This window comes from Mobula birostris, chromosome 15 (assembly GCF_030028105.1).
Source record: "Mobula birostris isolate sMobBir1 chromosome 15, sMobBir1.hap1, whole genome shotgun sequence".
Classification (NCBI taxonomy): Eukaryota; Metazoa; Chordata; class Chondrichthyes; order Myliobatiformes; family Myliobatidae; genus Mobula; species Mobula birostris.
Window position 1 is genome coordinate 46,448,519 of NC_092384.1, and position 27,632 is coordinate 46,476,150.

At 42.8% G+C, this 27,632-nt stretch overlaps 1 protein-coding gene across 1 annotated transcript in view; it reads right to left on the bottom strand.

Moving 5' to 3' along the window:
* cep89 (centrosomal protein 89) overlaps window positions 1–27,632 on the bottom strand; it is a 172,914-nt gene that overhangs the window by 137,860 nt on the left and 7,422 nt on the right. The window contains exons 2-4 of the mRNA XM_072279711.1: window positions 14,968–15,074; window positions 13,908–14,081; window positions 8,235–8,469 (exon numbers count right to left, since the gene is read on the bottom strand). Coding sequence (XP_072135812.1) covers window positions 8,235–8,469; window positions 13,908–14,081; window positions 14,968–15,074 — 516 coding nt within the window. The remainder of the gene's footprint in view (window positions 1–8,234; window positions 8,470–13,907; window positions 14,082–14,967; window positions 15,075–27,632) is intronic.

The following is a 27,632-nucleotide window of genomic DNA, read 5'->3' on the forward strand; positions in this document are numbered from 1 at the left end:
GCTACGGAGAACAGTGCAGGGAATAATTGTAGAGAAGTATTTCTACTTTATATAGGCTGTGTATTTATCTATCATTCCTGCTTTTACTATATGTTACTGTTATTTTAGGTTTTATGTGTTATTATATGTGATTTGGTAGGTTATTTTTTGGTCTGCCAATGCTCACAAATTTTTTCCATATAAATAAATGGTAATTTCTTCTTCACTTTACGACCTTCCAGCTTACAAACCATTTCATAAGAATGCTCTACCTTTGGATGGCGGGGAAACCTGTAAAAGGATCCTTTTCTGGTTGGCTGCCAGAGACTAGCGGTGTTCTGAAGGGGTTCGTGTTGGGACCGCTTCTTTTTATGCTGTAGATCAATGACTTAGATAATGGAATAGATGGCTTTGTTCCCAATTTGCAGATGATATGAAGATTGGTGGAGGGGCAGGTAGTGCTGGGGAAACAGGAAGGCTGAAAACTGACAGACAGATTAGAGAATGGACAAGAAAGTGGTAAATGAAATACAATGTTGGAAAATGCATGGTCATGCACTGTTTTTTTTGCAGAACACCCTAAAGGCTAACTTGCAGGTTGAGTCAGTGGTGAGGAAAGCCAATACAATGTGACCATTCATTACAAGAGGTCTTGAATACAAGAGCAGAGATGTGATGCTGAGGCTTTACAAGGCACTGGTGAGGCCTCACCTTGAGTATTGTGAACAGTTTTGGGCTCCTTATCTAAGAAAAGATGTGCTAGCATTGGAGAGGTTTCAAGGGAGGTTCACAAGGATGATTCTGGGAATGAAAGGGTTATCGTACGAGGAATGTTTGATGGCTCTGGGGCTGTACGCACTGGAATTTAGGAGGATGGGGGGGGGGTGAATCTCATTGAAACCTTTTGAATGTTGAAAGGCCTAGACAGAGTAGATGTGGAAAGGACGTTTCCCATGGTGAGGAGTCTCGGACTAGAGGGCACAGGCTCAGGATAGAGGGGCGTCCATTTAAAACAGATGCAGAAAGATTCCTTTAGCCAGAGGGTGGTGCATTTGTGGGATTTGTTACCACAGGCAGCTGTAAAGCTAGATCATTGGGTGTAGTTAAGGCAGAGATTGATAGGTTCTTGATTAGCATCAAAGGTTATGGGGAGAAGGCCAGGGAGTGGGGTAGAGGAGGAGAAAAAAAAGGATGAGCCTATGATTGAATGGCAAAGCAGACTCGATGGGCCAAATGACCTAATTCTGCTCTTATGGTCGGATACTGAGAAAGGTAGTGCTGATGCTGTAAGTGCAGAAGCATGGAAACCTACAAAACTGGGGATCATGCATTCAGAATAGGTTGAGTGAACTCGGCCTTTTCTCATTGGAGCGACGGAGGATGACAGGTGACTGATAGAGGTGTATAAGATGATGAGAGGCACTGATCGTGTGGATAGTCAGTGGCTTTTTCCCAGGGCTGAAATGGCTAGCATGAGAGAGCACAGTTTTAAGCTGCTTGGAAGCAGGTACAGAGCAGATGTCAGGGGTAAGTTTTTTCACGCAGAGAGTGGTGAGTATGTGGTGGATGTGGAAATGATAGGGTCGTTTAAGCGACTCCCAGGTACATGGAGCTCAGAAAAATAGAGGGTTATGGGTAACCCCAGGTAATTTCTCAGGCAAGGACATATTCGGCACAGCTTTGCAGGCCGAAGGGCCTGTATTGTGCTCTAGGTTTTCTATGTTTCTATGTTTCTAAAACTCTCCGACTTGTTTCAAAAATTTTGTGTAAATGCCATTGCCGATGAAACAGACCTTTTTTTTTTATCATGCCACGCTGGATAGTTCCCCTTGATACAAACACACAACTCTATGAGGTCTATAGAAAGAATGGATCGCATAACTGTGTTGTGAGCTTCAAATATTTCAGGAACTGATAAAGAGAAATTGTTGCTATTGGAAAAGGTGTTAAACCCTCGATATTTTAAGGGACTGAGAACGGATAGTCTACCAATCAAGAATCATGCTAATTAAGAATGCATGGATGGCTTCAGAAATTTTTAACAAATGGTTGATGAGCTGGGACATGGAGCTACAGCGGAAATCAAGCTTGCTGACAATTGTGCAGCATAGCCTAATGTAGAATGCTTGAGAAACATCCAGATGGAATTTCTGCCCACCAATACAACATGCTTGGTGCAGCCAATGGATATGGGAATCATTAAAAATTTAAAGACTTTGTATCACAAAAAGTTGGTGAACCACATTTCCGAAGCAATTGAAAAAAAATCTGCTGTCATCTTCTTCAACATCCAAGAAGTGCAAGAAGTGTCAGTGATAGTTCACGAGAAATAAGCAGCAAGGTTGTTTTACTCACTACGGTTTTAAGCATTCAGGCTTGCAGATGCCGGAAACAGCCAGGAGTGAAAATGAAATGATTTCACCACTTCAACAAGTTAGGAACTACGCAGAATTTGAAGGCATCGACAATAATCTTGAATATTACAATGAAAATTAAATTTGGGGATGCAATCATCAAAAGCATTATATCAAAACACCAAGGAAGAGAATATGAAGACAAAGTAATGAGGATGACAAATGAACCTGAGCTAGTGACTACACAGCGTGCCAGGAAATGTATTGTTGGATTACGACATTACTTCATGCAAGAAGGCAATAAAGACAGTCCATTATTTGCATTAGGTGTCAGTGCTGCTTTTGTTCATTTACAGTCAATCAACAGTACACATCAATGTACAGTTAATGAATTCTTCCCTCAGTAACCATGAAGAACTCATACACAGTTTTATAGTACTGTAATAATACTAGTAGTGTTCTAATTTGTTCTGTATTTCATTTAAATATATAATTTGTTGGTCAGTTAAACGGTACTTTGTCTTTGCACCTTTTGAACCATTTCCAAAAAACTTCAGCTAATTGGGGCAACTGCTTAATTGGACCAAAACATACTTGTCCCAAAATGTCCCAATTAACTGGAATCCACTGTGCATAGATAGTTTGCATGACTTTTATTTAAAGTGTGACAACAGACCAAGTTATCAGAAGATTGATGCCAATAAGAGAGATGAGAGAGAGACAAATGGGGGAAACATTCAAAATGCTAATAAGAAAGAGACGAGAGAGATTAACGAAAAGAGACACAGTTCCGAGTATTGTTTAGACCGGTTGCTTTGAACCTGAACTGTTTGAAGTTTTATAAAAGGAGGATAAAAGGAACGGGCTCGCTAAGGCAAGACACACCACGACATGACGAAGTAACAAGACCCTGGAAGTGCGGTGCCCCCCACAAGTTGGTGGGAGTTTTGGAGGTCTGGTCGCGGGACCGACAATAGACGCACAGGGTGAAAAGGCACGATCGGCGGGAACCTGGTGTGTGTGTCCTCCCTTGCCTGGGTGCCGGGTTCACCGCAGAAGAACGATCGTATCCGGAACGGAGGGGTCACAGTCAGTGACCTCAGAAGACATACAAAGGGCTCGCCCGAAAGCTAACTGCGAGGAATATCAAAGGTCTGTTGAATCCGATTTGAATATCATCATTCGCTCTCTCTCTCTCTCCCCCCAATGGCACAACAGCGATTACTGCGAACTGAACTAAACTGAACTGTGTCACTTGAGACTGATCATTTTACTCCTAGACTGCGATAGAGCTTGATTGATTCCTATTATCTTAGTTTTGTGTACACGTGTGTTTTATCATTGCTAACCCGTTGCATTTATATCCTTACGCTTAGAGTACTGCGTTACTTATTTCTTTAATAAAACTTTCTTAGTTCCAGTAATCCAGACTCCAATAAGTGGTCCATTTCTGCTGGTTTGGCAACCCAGTTACTGGGTACGTAACATAAGTGGGGTTCTCGTCAGCGATTTTGAACGCTAAATTTGGGACGGGGTAAATTGATTGGGTTAAAATTTCCAAAAGAAAGAAAAGGCAAACAGCAGAAATGGAGATTGAGGAATTTCTAAAGGCGCCGACCTTGGAGGTATTAGAGGATGCGAGGAAAGTAGAATTGACAGTTGTGGCCAAACGGTTGAATCTTTTTAAGGGGAAGTCGACAATGAGGAGAGAGGAGATGCACAGAGCTATCATAGAGCATTATGTGTCTAAAGGTGTGTTTCCCCAAGGGGACCTGGAGGCGATACCTATTGGAAAACCTGGTGGAGACACAGCACAGGTGCAGATTGAAAAATTGAGACTCGAGCATGAGTTCCGGGTAAGGCAGCTAGAACACGAAGAGAAACAGAACGACAACGAGAAGAGAGAGAGAGGCAGTTGGAGTGAGAAGAGAGGCAGTTAAAACGCGAGGAGAGAATAAAACAGTTGGAGCGAGAAGAGAGGCAGTTGGAGAAACAGAGGGAAAGGGAATTTGAGCTGGAGAGGTTAAAGATGACGGCAGCGCAGGGGCCCAAGCCAAACCAAGGTGGAGGGTTCGGGAGGTTAGGCTGGTTCCCCCATTTGACGAGACCGATGTTGATCGGTACTTTCTCCATTTTGAAAAAGTTGTTGCAAGTCAGGACTAGCCGAGGGATAAGTGGGCTGTTTTGCTTCAGAGTGTACTTAAAGGAAAAGCCCAACAAGCTTACTGGGCTTTGTCCGCAGAAGATGCCCAGAGGTATGAGGTGGTGAAAGAGGCCATATTCAGGATTTATGAGTTGGTCCCGGAGGCATACCGGCAGAGGTTCCGGAATGCGAGGAAGCAGTGGGGCCGCACGTATTTAGAGTTTGCCCGTGAGCTGCAGACATATTGTGAGCGTTGGTGCACCTCGAAAGGGGTCAATGGGGATTATGACAGACTGCTACAGCTCATCCTGATTGAGCAGTTTAAAGGTTGTGTCCTTAAAGGTATGAGACCCTACCTAGATGAGAAAGAGGCAGACACTTTAGCTGCAACTGCTAAGTTAGCGGATGAGTACGCATCGACACATAAAACGAAGTTTACCCCGAGTAAAGGCTACCAGAAGGGTAGTCAGGACGGCGGGGAGAGTCCGCTAGAAAAGTCAGAAAGTAAGCCGGGGACTAGTGAGAAGGATAAGGTAGACCGGGAGCAGTTTGGTAGGAAGTCTCCTGGGGTCATATGCTATAATTGTGGGAAAGTTGGACACTTTGTGTCCAGGTGCTTTGCCCCAAAGAAGGAGACGGGAAAAGGAAAAACAGCAGTTCCGACTGGCTGTATTGAGCTGGTAAGCAAACCGCTAGGAGAGAAGAGGTCTGATAAAGTTCAGGAAGGGAGCGAGAAGTTTATCTCAGCCAGATTGGTGTCAGTGAAGGAGGGGTTAAACCCAGTTCCAGTATGGATCTGGAGAGACACTGGAGCTTGTCAGTCATTGATATTAAAGAGTGTGTTAGACTTTAGTTCAGAGACCGACACTGGGGAGGTCAGGGTGATAAAAGGCATTGGGAAGGGGACTGAAGCAGTACCTTTGCACCAGATACACCTAAAAAGCAACTTGGTCTCTGGACCGGTCACAATCGGGGTGAGGCCCGAACTACCGACGAAAGACGTGGAGGTCTTACTCGGTAATGACCTCGCCGGCGGAGAGGTGTACCCAGCAGTAAGATTGACAAGCCAGCCTGCCAGCATTGAGGCCTCGCCCATGGAATCACAGGTTTATCCCATTTGCGCAGTGACTCGACGTATGTCTAGAAAGGCTGCCGAAGTAAATATAGCTTTGGCTGAGACGTTTTTACCAGCCTTGTATCAGAAAGGGTTAGAAAGTGAGGAGCAGCGTAGTGAAACAGAAATTAAGGTAGATTTATCATTAGCAAGGAAGGAATTTGTACAGGCACAGGAGCGAGACAAGGAGCTGATAGTTTTGACGGAGACAGCTCTCTCCGAAGCAGAATTAAAAAGGGAGCCAGTGGGCTATTGTGTGGAGGAGGGAGTACTAAGGAACAAATGGAGACCAAGTACCGTTCCCGCAGATGAGGAATGGGGGGTGGTGCCAAAAATTTATGGGGATGAGATTCTTAACCTGGTCCACAAGATACCCCTCAGTGGACATTTTGGGGGGAGGAAAACAGTCAGCAGAATCATGAAAGAGTTCTACTGGCCACACAGGAGGAAGGATGTTATTGACTATTGTAGACGTGAGTTAACACAGTTAGAGGCTTTTGATATGCTAACAGCTTGCCACGATAGGCGAACAAACCTAGTCGGTGTTATCACGAAAATTAATGAGGCTAGTGTGCCACCTGATAAGGGGAAAACCCATTTCGAAAAGATAAGTATGGTGCCGACCAGATGGGAGAAGTCTATTGTTTTGGCCAGCTTTGCTGATAAGGTCTCTCCCTTAATCCCCGAACAAAGCGACCCGCTAAGAGAGCTAATCAAACGGCACGCACACCTATGTCCGAATGTCCCGAGGCGATGCAAAGAGCCGGGACATGGAGTTGTTGTCACATCAGGTCAGCCTAGTGAGCAACACCCCTATAGGATGATTAATTCAGTGACAAAAGGGCTAACGAACGCAGAAGCGTATATTGGCGATGTAGTGGTCTGGAGTGACACATGGGAGGAGCACAGTGTGGCACTGTTTAAACGGCTGTTTGAAGCCAGCCTGACAGTGAACCTCGCAAAAAGTGAATTCGGCCACGCGAAGGTCACTTATATGGGATTTGTGGTAGGACAGGGGTAGCTGGCTCAGATGCAAGCTAAGGTGCGGGCTATCTCTGAAGTCCCCAACCCAACAGACAAGAGAGCCCTGAGAAGGTTCTTGGAGATGGTGGGGTACTATCAGAAGTTTTGCAAAAAAAAAACTTTGCGGATATTACCCACCCTCTTACTAAGTCCTTGCCAAAGAATGCTAAGCTGGTGTGGGACGACCCTTGTTATCTGTGTCTGGGACAAAAACCACTGAGAAGTTACACTGATCACCACTTATTAGTGTTTTTGGCCACTATGAAGTTTGCTAAGTTGGAGCCTGGTCTTAGAGGATTATTAAAATAACACATAAAAAAGGAACGGAAAATGTGATTGCTGACTGTCTGTCAAGATGTTGACAACTTAAAGTTCTCTGTATTAGCCAAATAGCTGATGAGCATGTATATTTGTGTGTATCTAATAGTGTATTCATGCCTATAATTTTTATCCCGGTAAAAATCCTTTGAAGGGTAGGGGTGTGACAACAGACCAAGTTATCAGAAGATTGATGCCGATAAGAGAGATGAGAGAGAGACAAATGGGGGAAACATTCAAAATGCTAATAAGAGACGAGAGAGATTAACGAAAAGAGACACAGTTCCGAGTATTGTTTAGACCGGTTGCTTTGAACCTGAACTGTTTGAAGTTTTATAAAAGGAGGATAAAAGGAACGGGCTCGCTAAGGCAAGACACACCACGACATGACGAAGTAACAAGACCCTGGAAGTGCGGTGCCCCCCACAAGTTGGTGGGAGTTTTGGAGGTCTGGTCGCGGGACCGACAATAGACGCACAGGGTGAAAAGGCACGATCGGCGGGAACCTGGTGTGTGTGTCCTCCCTTGCCTGGGTGCCGGGTTCACCGCAGAAGAACGATCGTATCCGGAACGGAGGGGTCACAGTCAGTGACCTCAGAAGACATTACAAAGGGCTCGCCCGAAAGCTAACTGCGAGGAATATCAAAGGTCTGTTGAATCCGATTTGAATATCATCATTCGCTCTCTCTCTCTCCCCCCAACGGCACAACAGCGATTACTGCGAATTGAACTAAACTGAACTCTGTGTCACTTGAGACTGATCATTTAACCCCTAGACTGCGATAGAGCTTGACTGATTCCTATTATCCTAGTTTTGCGTACACGTGTGTTTTATCATTGCTAACCCGTTGCATTTATATCCTTACGCTTAGAGTACTGTGTTACTTATTTTTTTTAAATAAAACTTTCTTAGTTCCAGTAATCCAGACTCCAACTAAGTGGTCCATTTCTGCTGCTTTGGCAACCCAGTTACGGGGTACGTAACAAAAGCAAAAGAGGAAGCCATATTGGGTGAAAGTAATTTAAATTTCTACCAGTATAGTAAAATGACAAATAGTCCTTTGGCCACTTTCTGACTGTAGAGTATTCTAGCCAATACTGGCTTATCTTCAGTTCTAGGGCAGCAATGAAACTCAATAAACTTGAATCTCAATTTCAGTAATTCAAGTATATATTTGACTCCAGGGGTTACTCCATTCTTACATTAAATCTGTAATACAATGCTTAACAGCATACTATGATTCAAAATAATTTCTTTTTCAGCTTATTTATATCCAACAATATATCAAACATATACAGTTACCTGTTGTTTCTCTTTGCATGGAACAGCATATATCAGGTCCTTTTTCTGTATCTCATCTTCTTTTTCTAGAATGTAGTAATGTGGTTCATCTGATTTATTTGACAGGTGATCCAAATCCAGACCATCTTCTTCTTCCTCCTCTTCATCATGATACTCTTCATCATGATGTTCCTCATCAGAATTGGACGGCAATGGTAATGGAGGTCTTCCCCTTACAGGGCTTTGCCATTCATTCCTTTTCAAAAAGAACATAAATCCTTAATGGAAACTAATAAATGATTTCCATAATAGTCTAAAATTTGCATAGTAAGGAAAATAACATTACTGAAAATAAATTTATTTCCAGATATGCACACATACAGCAAATGCCAACCCAGTTAAAATGGCAAAATCATCTTGAACTAACTATAATTTTAGTCAAACATAATAGAATATTGGCCAATACGTTCCATTCACTAACCTTATCTAACCAAATCCCACACCAAATACTTACTCTGAATCCAGCAATGTATTGCCAGGGCTTGCCAAAAGTACAATCATACAATACTTAATCCACAATAACTTCCTTGCTAATGTTTAATTATGATCTGCCAGAAGCATTCAGATCCAAATCTCATTGCAGTCCTGCTCCAAACATAAGCAAAGGCTAAATTCCACTAAGGAAGTGGACATTGGAAATCAGGTGAAAAACAGTCACTGGCAAGAATCACACTAAGCACATGGGAAGGGAGTTAGAATCATAAAGAAGTATTTCACCCCAGGAAATCCATGCTGGAGTTACTAAGACTGAAGTAATAGGCCCAATCATCTTAAATGATTTATTAACATCTTCCTGTCATCATGAGGCTGGAAGTAAGAACCTTTGCCAGTAGTTTTGTTTACAATTTCTCTGATAAAGCAGTTCACCAAGCACTGAGAACTAAATAACACCCAGCTCGTACAATTCAATAATGGCTATCCCTGACAGAGACTTAAAAAGTCCCTTTCTATGACATGTCATTGTCTTGTCTTGTCCATACTGCACCAACTTCTGCCGCTGGGCTATAAATGTGCAGGAGCAATGTGTGGGGGTAAGTGCCTTAATCAAGGACACAACACGCTACCTCAGCTGAGGGTCAAACTTGCGACCTTCAGATCACTAGTCCAACACCTTACCCACTTGGCCATGCGCCAACACAATTGATATTACTATCAATTTCTGCATCAGTAACATCACTAAGCAATGTCATAAATACTCTGCCTACAAGAATTAAGAAACTGAGTACTTTGCAACCTCAACCTTCTCACTGATCACCTATCACAGTGGTCCCCAACCACCGGGCCGCAAAGCATGTGCTACTGGGCCGTGAGGAAACGATATGATTTGGCAATATGAAACGATATGAGTCAGCTGCATCTTTCCTCATTCTGTCACGCACTGTTGAACTTGAACACCACCCCCCCACCCCCCCGTCAGCTGGTCTGCAAGAATATTGTCAATATTAAACCGGTCCGCGGTGCAAAGAAGGTTGGGGATCCCTGATCTATCACACACAAATTAGAAGTGTGATGGAATACTCCCAGCACGTCTTGTTGAGTGCAGCTCATTTATATAAATGGAAATTTATGCAAAACAGTCAACTTAATTAGCAGCTCATCTAATAACAAAAACTTGTACTCTTTTGACCTTCACAAAATAGGGTCAACATGTTCTTGTTACAGTGAAGTACAGGGCTGGCAGGATTAGGGAACACTGGTTGATAAAGGATATATAGACTCTGGTCAGGAAAAACAAGGCATGCCAGGTTCAGGTAGCTGGGGGTCAGATGAGTAGTGTAAGGAATGTTTGAGTACATTTAAGAAAGAAATCAGGAGGACAAAAAGGGAACCCCAAGAGATTCAATAAATAAATTAAGAGTAAAGGGTTAACTAGGAAGAGAATAGCTCCCCTTAAAGATCATTGTGGTCTATCTGTGGTGCCTCAGGAGACAGGCAAGGTCGTAAATGAATACTTCTCATCTGTATATATTCTGGAGAAGGTCATGGAATCTAGGGAATTTAAGAAAGAGGGCTGAAACATATCAACATTATGAAGGAGGTGCTGGTACTACTGAGGCAAATAGAAGTCACTAAGTCTGTGAGGCCTGACCAAGTGTGTCATAGTACCTTTGGAAAGCGAGGGAAGAAATTACAAAGGTCCTTGCAAAGATTTTTGTATCTTCCTTAGCCACAAGCAAGGTGTTGCAAGACTGAGGTTAGCTAATGCTGGGCATTTATTTAAAAAGGGCTGCCAGGAGCTAGTAGATAAGTTAAATATATTTTTAAGTTTTTACTTATTTTGAGAAACGGTGCAGAACAGGCCTCTCCAGCCCAATGAGTCCAGCCACCCAGCAACCCACCTGATTAACCCCAGTCTAATCACAGCAACCCACCTGATTAACCCGTCTAATCACAGCAACCCACCTGATTAACCCCAGCCACCCAGCAACACACCCGATTAACTCCAGCCTAATCACAGCAACCCACCTGATTAACCCCAGCCTAATCACAACAACCCACCTGATTAACCCCAGCCATCCAGCAACCCACCTGATTAACCCCAGCCTAATCACAGCAACCCACCTGACTAACCCCAGCCTAATCACAGCAACCCACCTGATTAACTCCAGCCTAATCACAGCAACCCACCTGATTAACTCCAGTCTAATCACAGCAACCCACCTGATTAACCCTAGTCTAATCACAGCAACCCACCTGATTAACCCCAGCCTAATCACAGGAACCCACCTGATTAACTCCAGCCTAATCACAGCAACCCACCTGATTAACCCCAGCCAATTCACAGCATCCCACCCGATTAACCCCAGCCTAATCACAGCAACCCACCTGATTAACCCCAGCCTAATCACAGCAACCCACCTGATTAACCCCAGCCACCCAGCAACACACCTGATTAACCCCAGCCTAATCACAGCAACCCACCTGATTAACCCCAGCCAATTCACAGCATCCCACCTGATTAACCCCAGCCTAATCAAAGTAACCCACCTGATTAACCCCAGCCTAATCAAAGTAACCCACCTGATTAACCCCAGCCTAATCACAGCAACCCACCTGATGAACCCCAGTCTAATCACAGGAACCCACCCGATTAACCCCAGCCACCCAGCAACCCACCTGATTAACCCCAGCCACCCAGCAACACACCTGATTAACCCCAGCCTAATCACAGCAACCCACCTGATTAACCCCAGCCAATTCACAGCATCCCACCTGATTAACCCCAGCCTAATCAAAGTAACCCACCTGATTAACCCCAGCCTAATCAAAGTAACCCACCTGATTAACCCCAGCCTAATCACAGCAACCCACCTGATGAACCCCAGTCTAATCACAGGAACCCACCCGATTAACCCCAGCCACCCAGCAACCCACCTGATTAACTCCAGCCTAATCACAGTAACCCACCTGATTAACCCCAGCCAATTTGCAGCATCCCACCTGATTAACCCCAGCCACCCAGCAACCCACCTGATTAACCCCAGCCTAATCACAGTAACCCACCTGATTAACCCCAGCCTAATCACAGTAACCCACCTGATTAACCCCAGCCAATTCGCAGCATCCCACCTGATTAACCCCAGCCACCCAGCAACCCACCTGATTAACCCCAGCCTAATCACAGCAACCCACCTGATTAACCCCAGCCACCCAGCAACCCACCTGATTAACCCCAGCCTAATCACAGCATCTCAGCTGATTAACCCCAGCCTAATCACAGCAACCCACCTGATTAACCCCAGTCTAATCACAGGACACTTTACAATGACCAACTACCATACTAAGCAGTACATCTTTGGACCGTGGGAGGAAAACAGAATACCCGGAAGAAACGCATGCGGTCATGGGGAGAATGTACAAATTCCTTACAGATGCTGCCGGAACTGAACATCAAACTCCAAAGCCCTATGCGGTAAGAGCATTGCACTAACAACTACATTATCATGGTGATTCTGAGAGGGAGGATCTGTCTGCAATTGGAAAGGCAAGAATTGATTAGGGATAGTCAGCATAGCTTTGTGTTTAGGTTTAAAGAAAGAGGGGAAGGATTGGAACTGCCAGAGAAAGTGGTGGAGGCTACTACAATTACAACAATTAAAAAAACATTGGATGGGTAGATGCAAAGGAGAGGTTTAGAGGGATACGAGACAACTGGGGCTAGCTTGGATGACACCTCAGTTGACATGGATAAATTGGGCTGAAGGGCCTGATTCCAGACTATATAATTCTACAGACTGCAGCAATTCATTCTGAAACATCTTTTATCCACACCCATCAGGGTTAAGGAAACACCACCATTAAGTTCGCAAACAAGAGGAATTCTGCAGATGCTGGAAATTCAAGCAACACACATCAAGGTTGCTGGTGAACGCAGCAGGCCAGGCAGCATCTCTAGGAATAGATGCCTAGAGATGCTGCCTGGCCTGCTGCATTCACCAGCAACTTTGATGTGTGTTACCACCATTAAGTTTCCCTTCAAGTCACACACCACCCTGATTTAGACGTACATTTTGGATCTTGAAAAACTAGCATTCCTACATCCCAATTAAACAGTCAGTATAAAAATTCAACAGATATCTTAAGCATGCAACTTTCAATGCTTTGCTGATGGGCACCTGGTTTGGAACAAAACACTTCCACTTATCCAGGAACTGACACAGCTGAGAAAAACACTAACTTTGTAATTACCTACATAAAAATATTGAGAAATATAAATTATTGTGAGCATTTTACAGACAGAGGTTGTGTATTTCTTTGAGAGATAGACTGGAACACAAATCATTGTTATCAAACAAATTCAATTACTGTATAATCCAGAAAGATAGAGTTTATGAAATACGGAACTCAAGAGATTGCACAGATGCTAGAAATCCAGAGCAACCCCCACCAAATACTGAAGGAACTCAACAGGTCAGGCAGCATCTAGAGGAATAAACAGTCAACATGAAAGGCCAAGACCCTTCATCAGTCCTGATCTACAGCTCAGCGAGTCTTAGATTTGCTCATGTTTAGCCAAAAGATCAGAGATGAGGAGGAGCTCAAACATCAGTGCTTAACCTCTCACTCCACTACCTGATGAGCTGGATGTTCTGGACAAAGGAGATAAATTTAATTTTAAATGCCTCTGCCTAACCTCAGCGTATTTTGGTGGCCAGTGCAAGCTGAAACCAAGTCAAGTGGAACCCATTCCTCTTCACGGGATTCTATCAAAAGCATAGCATTGGTTTGTTCGGCCCTCTGCACTTGAAAACAGTAATTATGAAAAAATGGTAGCCAGTCTCAGCAACAGATCAACTCTACTGTATTTCAACTAAAAAAACAAAAACATCTGGAAACACTCAGCATACAAGGCCACACATGTGGGAAGAGAAACAATTAACCTTTCTGGTTGAAGGTCCTTCAACAGAACAAAGAACTGAGTTCTGACAAAATCTCTTCAATGCATATCATTAAATCTGTTTCTCTTCCAAAAAATGTAGCCTGACTTTCTGTGCATGTCCAGCATTTTATTTCAGATTTTCAATGCCTGTGGTTTTGTTGATTTATAACACAATGCACTCATTTAGAAAAGAATCACAGACCAACATTTAGAACTGTACTAAACAGACTAAACAAATTAAATCACATAAATACCTAAATCCAAGGTCATTTATACTGGCATAAGGTTCAACAAAACTTCTATGTTCTGAACGTGTGCCATCACTTTCAGAATAGGATCTCTGACGGGGCAATGCCAAATGTGGTTGAGGAACAGCAACAGTACGACCAGTCAAACATGAAGTTAGTATCACTGCTGCAAGTGCTGACCTGAAATAATAAAAATTTTAAAAATTGAGCACTGTGCTTCCAAAAGGGTAAGTTTAAGATAATTTATACACCACAATTACTTTTCTTTGCATAAATAACATTTTAAAAGGTGAAATATTTTCTTCTCAGATTTCCACCATTTAAGGAGTGTTTCCAATCACTTAATTGAATAGTAAATGGTTGCAGCTTCTTTCCCACACACCCACCTCTATCTCAATCAAGACAAGATTTCAGTACAGTTAATTGAGTACTTGCATGTGAGCAACTAGGATAGAAAGACCCAATATACTACTTTATGAAAGCTAGCACTTTATACAAACAACCTAAAAGAGCAATTTAAAAGTTTTGGTTGTGGAAATGAGTAGATAATCACACAGCATGGAAACAGGTAATTCAATCTATCACTTTGACTTTCACCAGTGGACACCCATCCATATTAACCCAACACTTCAGCATTTGATCAATAGAAATGTGCGCTTCGGTGATTCCAGTGGTCAGCTAGACACTTCTTAAATCCTATCAGTACTCTTGTTCCCACCACTCTCTCAGGCAGTGTATGCCATCTACTCATCATTCTCTGGGTAAAAAAGGTTCCCCTCAGATCTTCCTTCATCTCTTAACCCTTAACTCAAGGCAATACTCTCCAGTTTTATTTGCTTCTGATATAGGGAAGCTTCCTGCGGTTTACCCTATCTATATCCTTTATAAATTTTTATATATCTCAGTTATGCCTCCTCTTAACCTTCAGGTAAAACAGACCTAGCCTCTCTAGTGATCTCTTTGCAAAGATCTCACATATTTCATAATTAAACTCTTTTATAAACCAAAATCAGTTTGGATTTATGTTTCTGAGACATGCGTAAAAAGTACAATGAAAATAACATGCCTTGGTCTCTCCGGAGAAGGATTGGGGCTACGAGGTGGTGGTGTGCGGGGAACAGCAGCTCTTGGAGCAATAGTGGCTGCAGGAACCAAGCCATGAGCTATGTGTTTCTAGGCAAATGGTCACAAATATGGTAATTAGAAACAAGAATAATGCAAGGAAATTGAAAACAATTCAGATACATTTCAATTAACATACTAATGCTTTCTTCTTTAAAGGAACAAAAATTCCAAAGCAAATTATCAATTCAAGATTACGTAATTTCACAAAACTTATTTTCACATTCGATTAGCCTCTACTGAAATTAATATCAATAGTCTATCATATTCATGCGCATGTATTAAAATGCTTTTGTTGTAGCTGTGTTATGACCATGCTTTTACCTATTTCAATCTGCAATTCAAACTTCTATATTAATATAAACATTAGTTACATATATCATTAAAATATGTTTGCCTTTTATGATACGCAATAATTTTGAATTGCAAGTTATCACATTAATCAGAAAAAGTCATCTATTCTTTACATCAAGTGTTTTGTTTAGACCTCCAAATGACAGACCTCAGCACTCACATTTTGTGTGCCCAGAACAGACATGCTTCTTTTAGCTCTTCCACTGCAAGATTTAGCTATGTGGTCTCTGAAACACTGCGAGGACATTCCCATTCGAACCAATCTGTGCAATACTTGTCCCGTGACTCCACAAAATGGTGAAACAGTAGTTAGGTTACCATTGAGAATCTCAAGTCTCTTCATCAGAAGCACATGCAAGTACAATGCAAATGGCAGAATGGGCATACCACCTCCCAAACTAGCCAGGTGCTCACTTTTTCTGGCACCTTTGTCTCACCTACTAGAAGAACCTCCATATTAACCTCACACCTACCTCAGAACCCACAGAAGGAATTGAAGAGTTGAAGCAATTCTAAGAGATGGCCCCACTATGAGAAAAGGTAATAATATGGAAATAGAAGAAATAGGAACAATAGAAAATGGTTATTATGATTTCAATAATCTTTGTAAGTATACTTTTCATTTCCTTCACTGTTATCAGCTCACTTTGAAAAATCTACATTACTAAGGAATCATACATTCAGCAAGGTGGATGACCAAGAAGCCTAATAGTAGGCAGAGGCAGGTGACATTTGGTTGGACCTTGCTCCAACAGATGCAATACTTTGTATAACATTGGGGTAATTAGATTCTGTGACTGCAAATGAGACTCCAGAATAGAATGTCACCTGCTTGCTGCAAGGATCAAGGATGTCTTAGAGCAGCTCTGAATGGGGCGGGTGAACAACCATTAGTCATCTTGTCAAATTCTTGTCTACCAATAACATTGTAGAAAAAGGAATCAAGTCTTGCAATACTTAGTTAAGCAGTTAGGGACCAAATTGAAAAGCAGGTTTTCAAATGTTGTAATCTCAGGATTACTTTATGTACTACACACTAATGAATGTAGAAACAAAAGAGTATAATCAATAAATGTGTTGTTGGATAAATGAAAGAAGAGGCTGGATATAGTTAGGAAGAATGCTGATGTGGAAAACCTGTATGGTTTAAAATAAGAAAACCAAGGGATAGACTCCTAAATGGCATTAAACAGGAGAAGTGAATTACAAAAATAAATGAATAGTGCAAAAGAGGTAGTGTTGTTCATGGTGGCAGTTTTGGATCAATGATTAGAGAAGCCAATTAGAGGAAAGGCTATCTTACACTGGGTACAATGCAAAGAGAAAACAATAATTAAAATCTTGTGTGGGAATCCTTGCAGAGGAGCAAACATGACAGAATCCTTCTTGGAGATGAGAACAAATGATTAGATTCCATGTCTAGAGACCTGAACCTAAATATACTGAACAAAAAAGGCACGAGCTGGCTAGATTAGACAGGTGAATTCACTTAATGGTTTGACAATGGGGAGCACACAAAGTCAAAGTCCATTTTATTATCATATGCACACATGCAATGAAATACTTACTTGCAGCAGCATCACAGTCTCATAGCATCATACAAGCAACATTCACAAACTTAAAAACAAATTATACATAGTTTTTACAAGACAGAACACAACTAGAACAAAAAGAACTTCATTGTAGTACATTGTTGTACAAGGACCACATGGATGAACAGAATGGTTCATTCCTACCTGGCAAAAAAAACTGGAAAAGTGGGTCAACTGCAGCTTACAAGAGAAATTAGTGATAGCATTAGAACAAGAAGAAAAACAAAAAAGCAAGAGAAAACAGCACTCTTCATCTTCCTTTCTTATCACATTTCATTATCTGTAACCCTTGGTTTTATTAATTTATCATCTTCCAACCTTTGTCACTATCTCCACCCTTCCCTTCCTCAACTGACTCCATTTCTCCTCTGCACCTGGATCAAGTTATCACTCACCAGCAACTGCTTCACACCTTTATACTCTGATCTCCCACTTATACTCAGTCCTGATGCAGGGTCTCAACCCAGAACACCTTTGCATCCAGACATGCTGCCTGACCTGCTGAGCTACTCCTCAGGTGGTTTTGCTATTAAAACACATATACTTTGATACTGTCTTTACAATAGAGGAACAAGTAAACTCCCAGAAATGTTGCCGAGCATGGGGTGTAGTGAAAGAGAAAAAAACTCAAGCAAGTAAGAATTAGCAAGGTAAATTTAAGTTCCTGGGAATTACTATTTCAGAGAACCTGTCCTGGACCCAGCATGTAAGTGCAATTGCGCAGAAAGCACAGCAGCACCTCAACTTCCTTAAAAGTCTGCGGAGATTCAGCATGACATCTAAAACTTTGACAAACTTCCATAAATGTGTAATGGAGGATGTATTGACTGGTTGCATCACAGCCTGGTATGGAAACACCAATGCCTTTGAATGGAAAATCCTCAAACGGTAGTGGATTCGACCCAGTAGATCACAGTTAAAGCCCTCCAAGCCATTAAGCACATCTACATGAAACACTATAGTAGGAAAGCAGCATCCGTCATCAGAGATCTCTACAACCCAGGTCATGCTCTCTTCTCACTACTGCCATCAGGTAGAAGTTACAAGAGCTTCAAGACTTGCACCATCAGTTTCAAGAACAGTTACGACCCCACAACCATCAGGCTCTTGCATAAAAGGGGATAACAACACTCACTTGCCCATCATTGAAATACTCCCACAACTAATGATCTCGTTTTAAGGACTCTTTATCTTATGTTCTCATTATTTATTGCTACTTACTTATATTTGCATTTGCACAGTTAGTTGTCTTCTGCATGCTAGGTGATTATTCATTGATCCTGTTACAGTTACAATAGGCCCACAGAAAAATGAATCTCAGGGCTGTATATGGTGACATATATGTACTTTGATAGTAATATTTACTTTGAACTTTTGAACTTTGAATTTCATTAGGGCAAGACTGAGAGCCAACAAGTCCTAGGACCTGATAATCAACTTCCCAAAGTACTTAAAGAATTGATATTAGAGATAATAATGCATTGTTGGTCATTTTCCAAAATTCTATCAACTCTGGAACAATTCTAATGGTAGGAGAGGAAGAAATATAATCCAACTATTAAAAGAAAAATTGACCTCTGAAGCAAACTCATGATGAAACTCTGAACCCTGGGAGTCAATGCCTCCCTCTGCAACTGGAACCTTGACTTCCTGAAGAAAGACCACATTCAGTAACAATAGGTAGTAACAACTTTGTCACCATGGACCTGGTTTGCCATCTCAGCCCTTTACTCCACTCCCAGTACATTCATGACTGTGTGGCCAGTTTCTGCTCTATTGCAGATGATACCACTGCAGTGGGCTGCATGTCAAATAATGATGAATCGGAGTACAGGAAGAAGTCAGAGAGATTAGTTACCGTGCATGGTGTTCTGACAACCTTTCCATTAATGTCAACAAAAGAGGTGGTCACTGACAACAGAAAGGGGGGGTTGGTGTACAGGCTCCTGTCTACATCAATCGTGTTGAGGTTGATAAGGTGGAGAGCTTCAAGTTCCTAGCTGTAAACCAATAGCCTGCCCTGGTCTAACCACGTTGACTTCATGGCCAGAGGAAGGTCAACAACAACTCCACTTCTTCCAGAGGCTAAAGGAATTAGGCATGTCACCATCAACACTTACCAATTTGTAATCAAGGCACCACAGAATACATTCTATCTGGAATCATAATGACTTGGTATGGTAACTGTTCTGCACAAGGGCAAGAAACTGCAGGTAGTGGCGGATACAGTCAGCACATCACGGGGACCAGCTTGTTAATTAAGACGATAAGACACAGAAGCAGAACCAGGCTGATAGGGCATATTCTGGGGTTATGGAATATCGCACCATTAATTTCAACAGAAACCAGTCCACGGATCTGAATGTGGATTGTAGATTGAATTTCAAATGCAGCTTAGAACAATGGTCTTCCAAGAGCTGCAGACTGGAGTTCAATGCAGACCAGGAAAAGCCCATTGTCCTGAGGTGTCTGCATATTCATGATGACAGCTCAGAGAAAACAGTGATTACATCATTTTGGGTGTGTTGAAATGAAGATCTAGGTGTCTAAAAATTATATGTAACTCAAAGGAAGCATTATGAATGCATAACAACAATAGAAATAGTCTTGCTGTTACTTTGATCTTTAACAGATAAAAATGTGATAACAGTGGATTAGGGAGCCTCTCTCCATAGTGACTCCAAATACTGCCATCTTGTGTGTACCGAATAAAGATTTTTATCCTACCAGCAGAGTGCCTCTCTGGTGGCTTTCACTGACAGTCACAACAAGGCCACTCGGCCCATCAACATCCACTCTCCCATTTCATCAAGGCTGATTTATTATCCCTCTCACCCTATTCTCCTGCCTCCTCCATATAACCAATGACGCCCTGACTGATCAAGCACCTATCAACCTCCGCTTTAAATATACTCAATAACTTGGCCTCCAGAGCTACTCGGGTTAAAGAAATTCCTTCTCATCTCTGTTCTAAATGGACATCCTGCTATTCTGAAGCTGTGCCCTCTGGTCCTGGACTCACCCATTTATAGGAAACATCCTTTCCACATCCACTCTATCTAGGTCTTTTAATATTCAATAGGTTTCATTGAGATCCCCCTTCATTTTTCTAAACACCAGTAAGTACAGGCCCAGAGTCAGCAAACATTGCTGATATGTTAGCTTCTTTCATTCCCAGAATCATTCTGCTGAAGGGGCCCGAAACTATTCACAATACTCCACATGCGGTCTGACCGATGCCTAATAAGACCTCAACATCACATCCTCGCTCTTAAAGTACCATAAGACATAGGAGCAGAATTGGGCCATTTGCCCTATTGAGCCTGCTCTGCCATTTCATCATGGCTGATCCATTTTCCCTCTCAGACCCAATCTCCTGCCTTCTCCCCATATCCCTTCTTGCCCTGACCAATCAAGAATCTACCAACCTCTGCCTCAAATATACATATAGACTTGGCCTCCACAGTTGCCTATGGCAATGAATTCCACAGATTCACCACTATCTGGCTAAAGAAATTCCTCTTCTATTCTGAGGCTGTGTCCTCTGGTCTTACACTCTCCCAGTATAGGAAACATGCTCTCCATATCCAATCAATCAAGGCTTTTTAGTATTTGATACGTTTCAATGAGGTCACCCCTTATTCTTCTGAATTCTATGAATACAGGCCCAGAGCCATCAAATATTCTTCATGTGACTAGCCGTTCATACCTGGAATTATTTTCATGAACCTCCTTAAAACCCTCTCCACTTTCAGCACATCCTTTCGAAGATAATGGACCCAAAACTGCTCACAATACTCCAAGTAAGGCTTCACCAGTGCTTTATAAAGTCTCATCATTACATCCTTGCTTTTATATTCTAGTCCTCTTGAAATGGATGCTAACTTCACATTTGCCTTCCGCATCACAGACTCAATCTGCAAATTAGCCTTTCTGGAATCCTGCTCAAGGACTCCCAATTCCCTTTGTACCTCAGTGTTTTGTATTTTCTCTCCATTTAGAAAAAAGTTAACCCTTTCATTTTTTTTCTACCAAAGTGCATGACCATACACCTCCCAACACTATTCCATCTGCCACTACTTTGCCCATTCTCCTAATCTAAGCCTCTCTACTATCTCAAAACTACCTACCCCTCCACCTATCTTCATATCATCTGCAAACTTTGCAACAAAGCCATCAATTCCATCATCAACATAGAACATAAAAAGAATTGGTCCTAACACAGACCCCTGTGGAACAGCACTAGTCACCGGCAGGAAACCAGAAAAGGCTCCCTTTTTTCCCCACACTTTGCCTCCTGCCAGTCCGCCACTGCTTTATCCATGCTAGAATCTTCCTTGTAATATCAACGGCTTGTAGCTTGTTAAACAGCCTCGTGTGACCCCTTGTCAAATGTCTTCAGAAAGTCCAAATGCACATTAACCTATTCTCCTTTATCTATCTTGCTTGTAATTTCTTCAAGAATTCCAATAGATTTATTGGACAAGATTTTCCCTTGAGAAAACCATGCTGACTACTGCCTATTTTATCAAGTGCCTCCAAGTACCTCAAAGTACCCCAAAACCACATCCTTAACAATCGACTCCAACACCTTCCCAACCACTGGGGTCAGACTAAGTGGCCTATAATTTCCTTTCTTCTGCCTCTCCAGACCTCTCAAAATGAATGCTAACTTTGCAGGTGCATTTCTTACCACCAACTCAACCTGCAAATTAACCACAAGGGACTCCTGCATGAGTACTCCCAAGCCCCTTGGCACCTCTGATTTTTGAATTTTCTCCCCACTTAGGAAAATAGTCTACGCCTTTATTCCTTCTAATAAAGTGCATGACCATACACTTCCTGGCACTGTATTCCATCTGCCACCTCTTTGCGCATTCTCCTAATCTGTCAAGTCCTTCTAGAGCTTCTCTGCTTCCTCAATACTACCTGCCCCTCCACCTACCCTTGTATCATCTGCAAATTTGGCCTCTGAGCTATCAATTCCGTCATCCAAATCACTGGCATATAACATGAAAAGAAGCGGTCCTAATACTGATCTCGCCAAACACCACTAGTCACCTGCTGCCAACCAGAATAGCCTCCTTTATTCCCACACTTTGCCTGCTGGCTGTCAGTCTAACTTCTATCAATCCTAGTATCTTTCCTGTAATACCATGGGTTCTTATCAAGCAGCCTCATGTGCAGAAGCTTTTCAAATGGGCTTCTGAAAAACCAAACAAAAACAACACTCACGAACTCTTCTTTGTCTCTATCCTGCCTGTTATTTCCTCAAAGAATTCCAACAGCTTTGTTAGGTAAGACTTCCCCTTAAGGAAACCATGATGACTTTGCCCTACTTAATCATCCCCTCCAAGTACCCCAAAACCTCATCTTTAATAATGGACTCCAACAGCTTCCCAATCACTGAAGTCAGGCTAAGTGGCCTATAATTTCCCTCCTGCCTCCTTCCCTTCTTAAAAAGTGGAGACACATTTGCAATTTTCCACTCCTCTGAAACCATTAAAGAATCAAGTGATTCTTGAACGATCAGTATTAATGCCTCCACAACCTCTTCCGCTACCTCTCAGAACCCTGGGATGTAGTCCATCTGGTACAGGTGACTTGCTCACCTTTCAGCTTCTCCTTAGTAATAGGAACTACACTCCATGCTGCTCTCTGACACCCTTGAATTTCTGGCATACGTCTCCTGTCTACCACAGTGAAGAATGACACAAAATACATATTAAGTTTTTCCACAATTTCTTTGTCCCCATTACTCCAGCATCATTATCCAGCAGTCTGATATCCATTCTCACCTTTCTTTTACTCTTTATATATTTGAAAAAAACCCTTGGTATCCCCTTTGATATTATTGGCTTGCTTACCTTCATATCTCATCATTTCCATCCTTAAGGTAATTTCAGTTGCCTTCTGTTGGTTTTTACAAGCTTCCCAATTCTCTAACTCAGCACTAATTTTTCCTATATTCTATACCCACTCTTTCGCTTTTATGCTGTTTTTGACTTTTCATCAGCCACAGTTGCCTCATCCTCCCTTTAGAATACTTCTTCATCTCTGGGGTGCATCTATCTGCACGTTACAAACTGCCCCCAGAAATTGCAGCCATTGCTGCTTTGCTGTCATCCCCGCTGGTGTCCCCTTCAAATAACTTTCTCCAGCTCCCCCCTCATTCTTTTGTAATTCTCTTTACTCAAGTCATACATCTGACTTTATCTTCTCCCTTTCAAACTGCAGCGTGAATTCTATCCTCAAATGATCACTGCCCCCTCCCAAGGGTTCCTTTACCTTAAGCCCCCTCATCAAATCTGTTTCATTACACAACACCCAATCCAGAATTGCCTTTCCCCCAGTGGGTACCACAAGCTGCTCTAAAAAAGCCATCTCACAGGCATTCTACAAACTCCCTCTCTTGGGATCCAGCTCCAACCTGATGTTCCCAATTTACTTGTATACTGAAATCCCCTACGACTATCAAAACACTGCCTTTATTATGTGCCTTTTCTATTGCCCATTGAAATTTATATCCCTCATCTTGAGTACTGTTTGGGGGGCCTTGATATAATTATCAGGGTGGCTTTACACTTGTAGTTTCTTAACGACTCACAAGGATTCTACATCTTCCAATCCTATATTACCTTTTTCTAAGGATTTGATTTCATTTCTTACCAACAGAGCCAACCCTCCCCTTCTACCTACATAACTGTCCTTTTGATAGTACGTATCCTTGAATCATGCACTCCCAACTGTGATCCTGCAGCCACGACTGAGCTAAAAACATCATACCTGCAAATCTTTAACTGTGCTACAAGATCACCTACCTTATTCCGTATACTGTGTGCATTCAAATATAACACCTTCAGTTCTGTATTCATCACCAATTTTGATTTTGCCCCATGTTACATTTCAATTCATCCCACTGACTGCAATTTTGTACTACGATCTGTTTGTCCTTCCTCAGATTCCCACTACGCACAGCATCCACCTGTAAACCAACTGCCCCAACATCAGCCCTATCACTCCGGCTCCCATACTCTGCCAACTCAGCTTAAAACCTCTCCAACAGTTTTATCAAATCTGCCTGCAACGATATTGGTCCCCTCAGGTTCAGGTGTAACCCATCATTTTTGTCCAGGTCATTCCTTCCCCCAGAAGAGATTCCAAAAATCAAGAACTCTGAAACCCTGCCCCCTGCACCACTTCCTCTGCCAATCCTTCATCCTATTCCTGCTCTGACTGGCATATGGCACTGGGAAAAAATCAGAGATTACTACATTGGAGGTCTTGCTCTTCAGCCTCTTCCTTAACTCTTTAAACTCACTGCATGGAACGTCTTCCCCCTTTCTACTTATGTAATTGGTGCCAATGTGCATCATTACTCTCACCCTCCCTCTTGAGTATCTTCTGCAGCCATTCTGTGACCCTAACACCTGGGAGGTAACACACATCCTAGTGTCTTTTTTTTTCCGCAGCCCCAGAAACTGTTGCCTGTCTTCTATCACTACCACTCAGCATAACTTTACCCTTCCCTGCCGAGCCTCAGGGCTGGCCAGAATCCCATTGGCCTAGCTGTTACTGCTTTGCCCAGATAGGTCAGCCCCCCCAACAGTAAACAAAGGGATACATTTGTTGCTGAGGGGAATAGCCACAGGGGAACCCTGGACTGACCACTTACTTCGTTTATTTCTCCTGGCGGTCACCCATCTACTATCTGAAGCCTGTGCTCTGGTTGTAACCACATCAGTAAAAGTTTCATCTATGAAGTTTTCAGCCTCCTGGATGCCCGAGTGCATCCAGCTCCAGCCCTTTGACCTTGACAGTCAGGAGCTGAAGATGGGTTCACTTCCTGCAGATGTAGTCATCGGGGATAATGTTAAGTACCCTGAAATCCCACATTTCAACAAGGAGCATGCAACTATCTGAACTACCACCCAGCCTGCACTTGTCTACCCTTTTTATCTCTCTACCTTCTCAAACTTAAGTTCTAGCCTGTTCAACCGAAGCCTGACCACTCTAACACTGTCCACTCCAACAATGGCTGCTCCACTTAAACCCCACTCCATTTTATTGGGCCTTGCTAAGTTACTATTATTGTTAAGGCTGTTATAGCCAGGGGTGGTAATGGGGACAAGCTCCCTCTACCTATTAAATGATCCCAATAGTGTGCACCTCAAATAGCCTCTGACAACCAAGTCCAGCTCCTGGCCTTCATGTGTGGCTTAGCTACTAAGCCTTGTGGAACTGTTTCTACTGACAGGAGAAGGGGCAAAGGCAAGTTACTGGCACCTTAAAACCAGTCGCTTCGGGCAGAGGGGACTCATCAGCTGTGGTTGGCAGCTCACCTAAGAGAAGAAAATCTTTGATTTCAAACCCCGCTGCCTTGCAGCTGTACACACTCGAGGGGAGGGCTTTGGGAGTAAGCCCCAAGGGAAAGATCTGGAGATGGAGTCCCTAAAGCAGTCCTACATTGAGTTCAATGCTGACTGACAACTCGTGCGATGCTGCTGGTACCAAACTGTATTGGTCTCTGCCATTCCTTTGGTTTTATCAGATGTGTGGAGAGGAGGACCTTGCTACATGGGCAACAGTTCACTTTCCATATTGTCCTACCCAGCCTTGCATATCTAGACAGCTAGGATGCAATATTCATAGTCAATTCTGACCAACAGAGGCCTCAGCAGCAGCTAAGTTACAACTAAGATCCACAAGGAACTATCTCCAAGCAACTCCACAATTAAATGACTAACAACAGATGTTCCGGAACTCAGTGTTCAGAAAACAATCAAGGACTAACAAAAAGAAAAAAAATTGGCCAAATTACCAGTAGGTAGTCATAGTCACAGTCATACTTTATTGATCCCAGAGGAAATTGGTTTTCGTTACCGTAAGACCATAAGACAAAGGAGCAGAAGTCGGCCACCCAGCCCATCGAGTCCACTCTGCCACCTTACCATGAGCTGATCCATTCTCCCATTTAGTCCCACTCCCCCGCCTTCTCACTATAACCTTTGATGCCCTGGTTACTCAGATACCTATCAATCTCTGCCTTAAATACACGCAACGACTTGGCCTCCACTACTGCCCGTGGCAACAAATTCCATAGATTTACCACCCTCTGGCTAAAAAAATTTCTTCGCATTTCTGTTCTGAATGGGCACCCTTCAATCCTTAAGTCGTGCCCTCTCATACTAGACTCCCCGCATCATGGGAAACAACTTTGCCACATCCACTCTGTCCATGCCTTTCAACATTCGAAATGTTTCTATAAGGTCTCCCCTCATTCTTCGAAACTCCAAGGAATACAGTCCAAGAGCGGACAAACGTTCCTCATATGTTAACCCGCTCATTCCCAGAATCATTCTAGTGAATCTTCTCTGTACCCTCTCCAACGTCAACACATCCTTTCTTAAATAAGGAGACCAAAACTGCCTACAGTACTCCAAGTGAGGTCTCACCAGCGCCTTATAGAGCCTCAACATCACATCCCTGCTCCTATACTCTATTCCTCTAGAAATTAATGCCAACATTGCATTCACCTTCTTCACTACCAACTCAACTTGGAGGTTAACCTTAAGGGTATCCTGTACAAACACTCCCAAGTCCTGTTGCATCTCAGAACTTTGAATTCTTTCCCCATTTAAATAACAGTCTGCCCATTTATTACTTCTGCCAAAGTGCATAACCATACACTTTCCAACATTGTACTTCATTTGCCACTTCTCTGCCCATTCTTCCAATCTATCCAAGTCTCTCTGCAGACTCTCCGTTTCCTCAGCACTACCGGCCCCTCCACCTACCTTCGTATCGTCAGCAAACTTAGCCACAAAGCCATCTATTCCATAATCCAAATCGTTGATGCACAATGTAAAAAGAAGCGGTCCCAACATGGACCCCTGTGGAACACCACTAGTAACCGGCAGCCAACCAGAATAGGATCCCTTTATTCCCACTCTCTGTTTCCTGCCAATCAGCCAACACTCTATTCACGTATGTAACTTTCCTGTAATTCCATGGGCTCTTATCTTGTTAAGTAGCCTCATGTGTGGCACCTTGTCAAAGGCCTTCTGAAAATCCAAATATACAACATCCACTGCATCTCCCTTGTCTAGCCTACTGGTAATTTCCTCAAAAAACTGTAATAGGTTTGTCAGGCAGAATTTTCCTTTAAGGAATTCATGCTGAGTTCTGCCTCTCTTGTCATATGCCTCCAGGTACTCTGTAACCTCATCCTTGACAATCGACTCCAACAACTTCCCAACCACCGATGTCAAGCTAACAGGTCTATAATTTCCTTTTTGCTTCTTTGCCCCCTTCTTAAATAGCGGAGTGACATTTGCAATCTTCCAGTCCTCCTGAACCATGCCAGAATCTATCGACTTCTGAGAGATCATCGCTAATGCCTCCACAATCTCCACAGCTACTTCCTTCAGAACACGCGGGTGCATTCCATCTGGTCCAGGAGATTTATCGACCTTTAGACTATTCAGCTTCCTGAGTACCTTCTCTGTCGTAATTGTGACTGCGCACACTTCTCTTCCCTGCCACCCATGAGTGTCCGGTATACTGCTGATGTCTTCCTCAGTGAAGACTGATGCAAAATACTCGTTCAGTTCCTCCGCCATCTCCTTATCTCCCATTACAATTTCTCCAGCATCATTTTCTA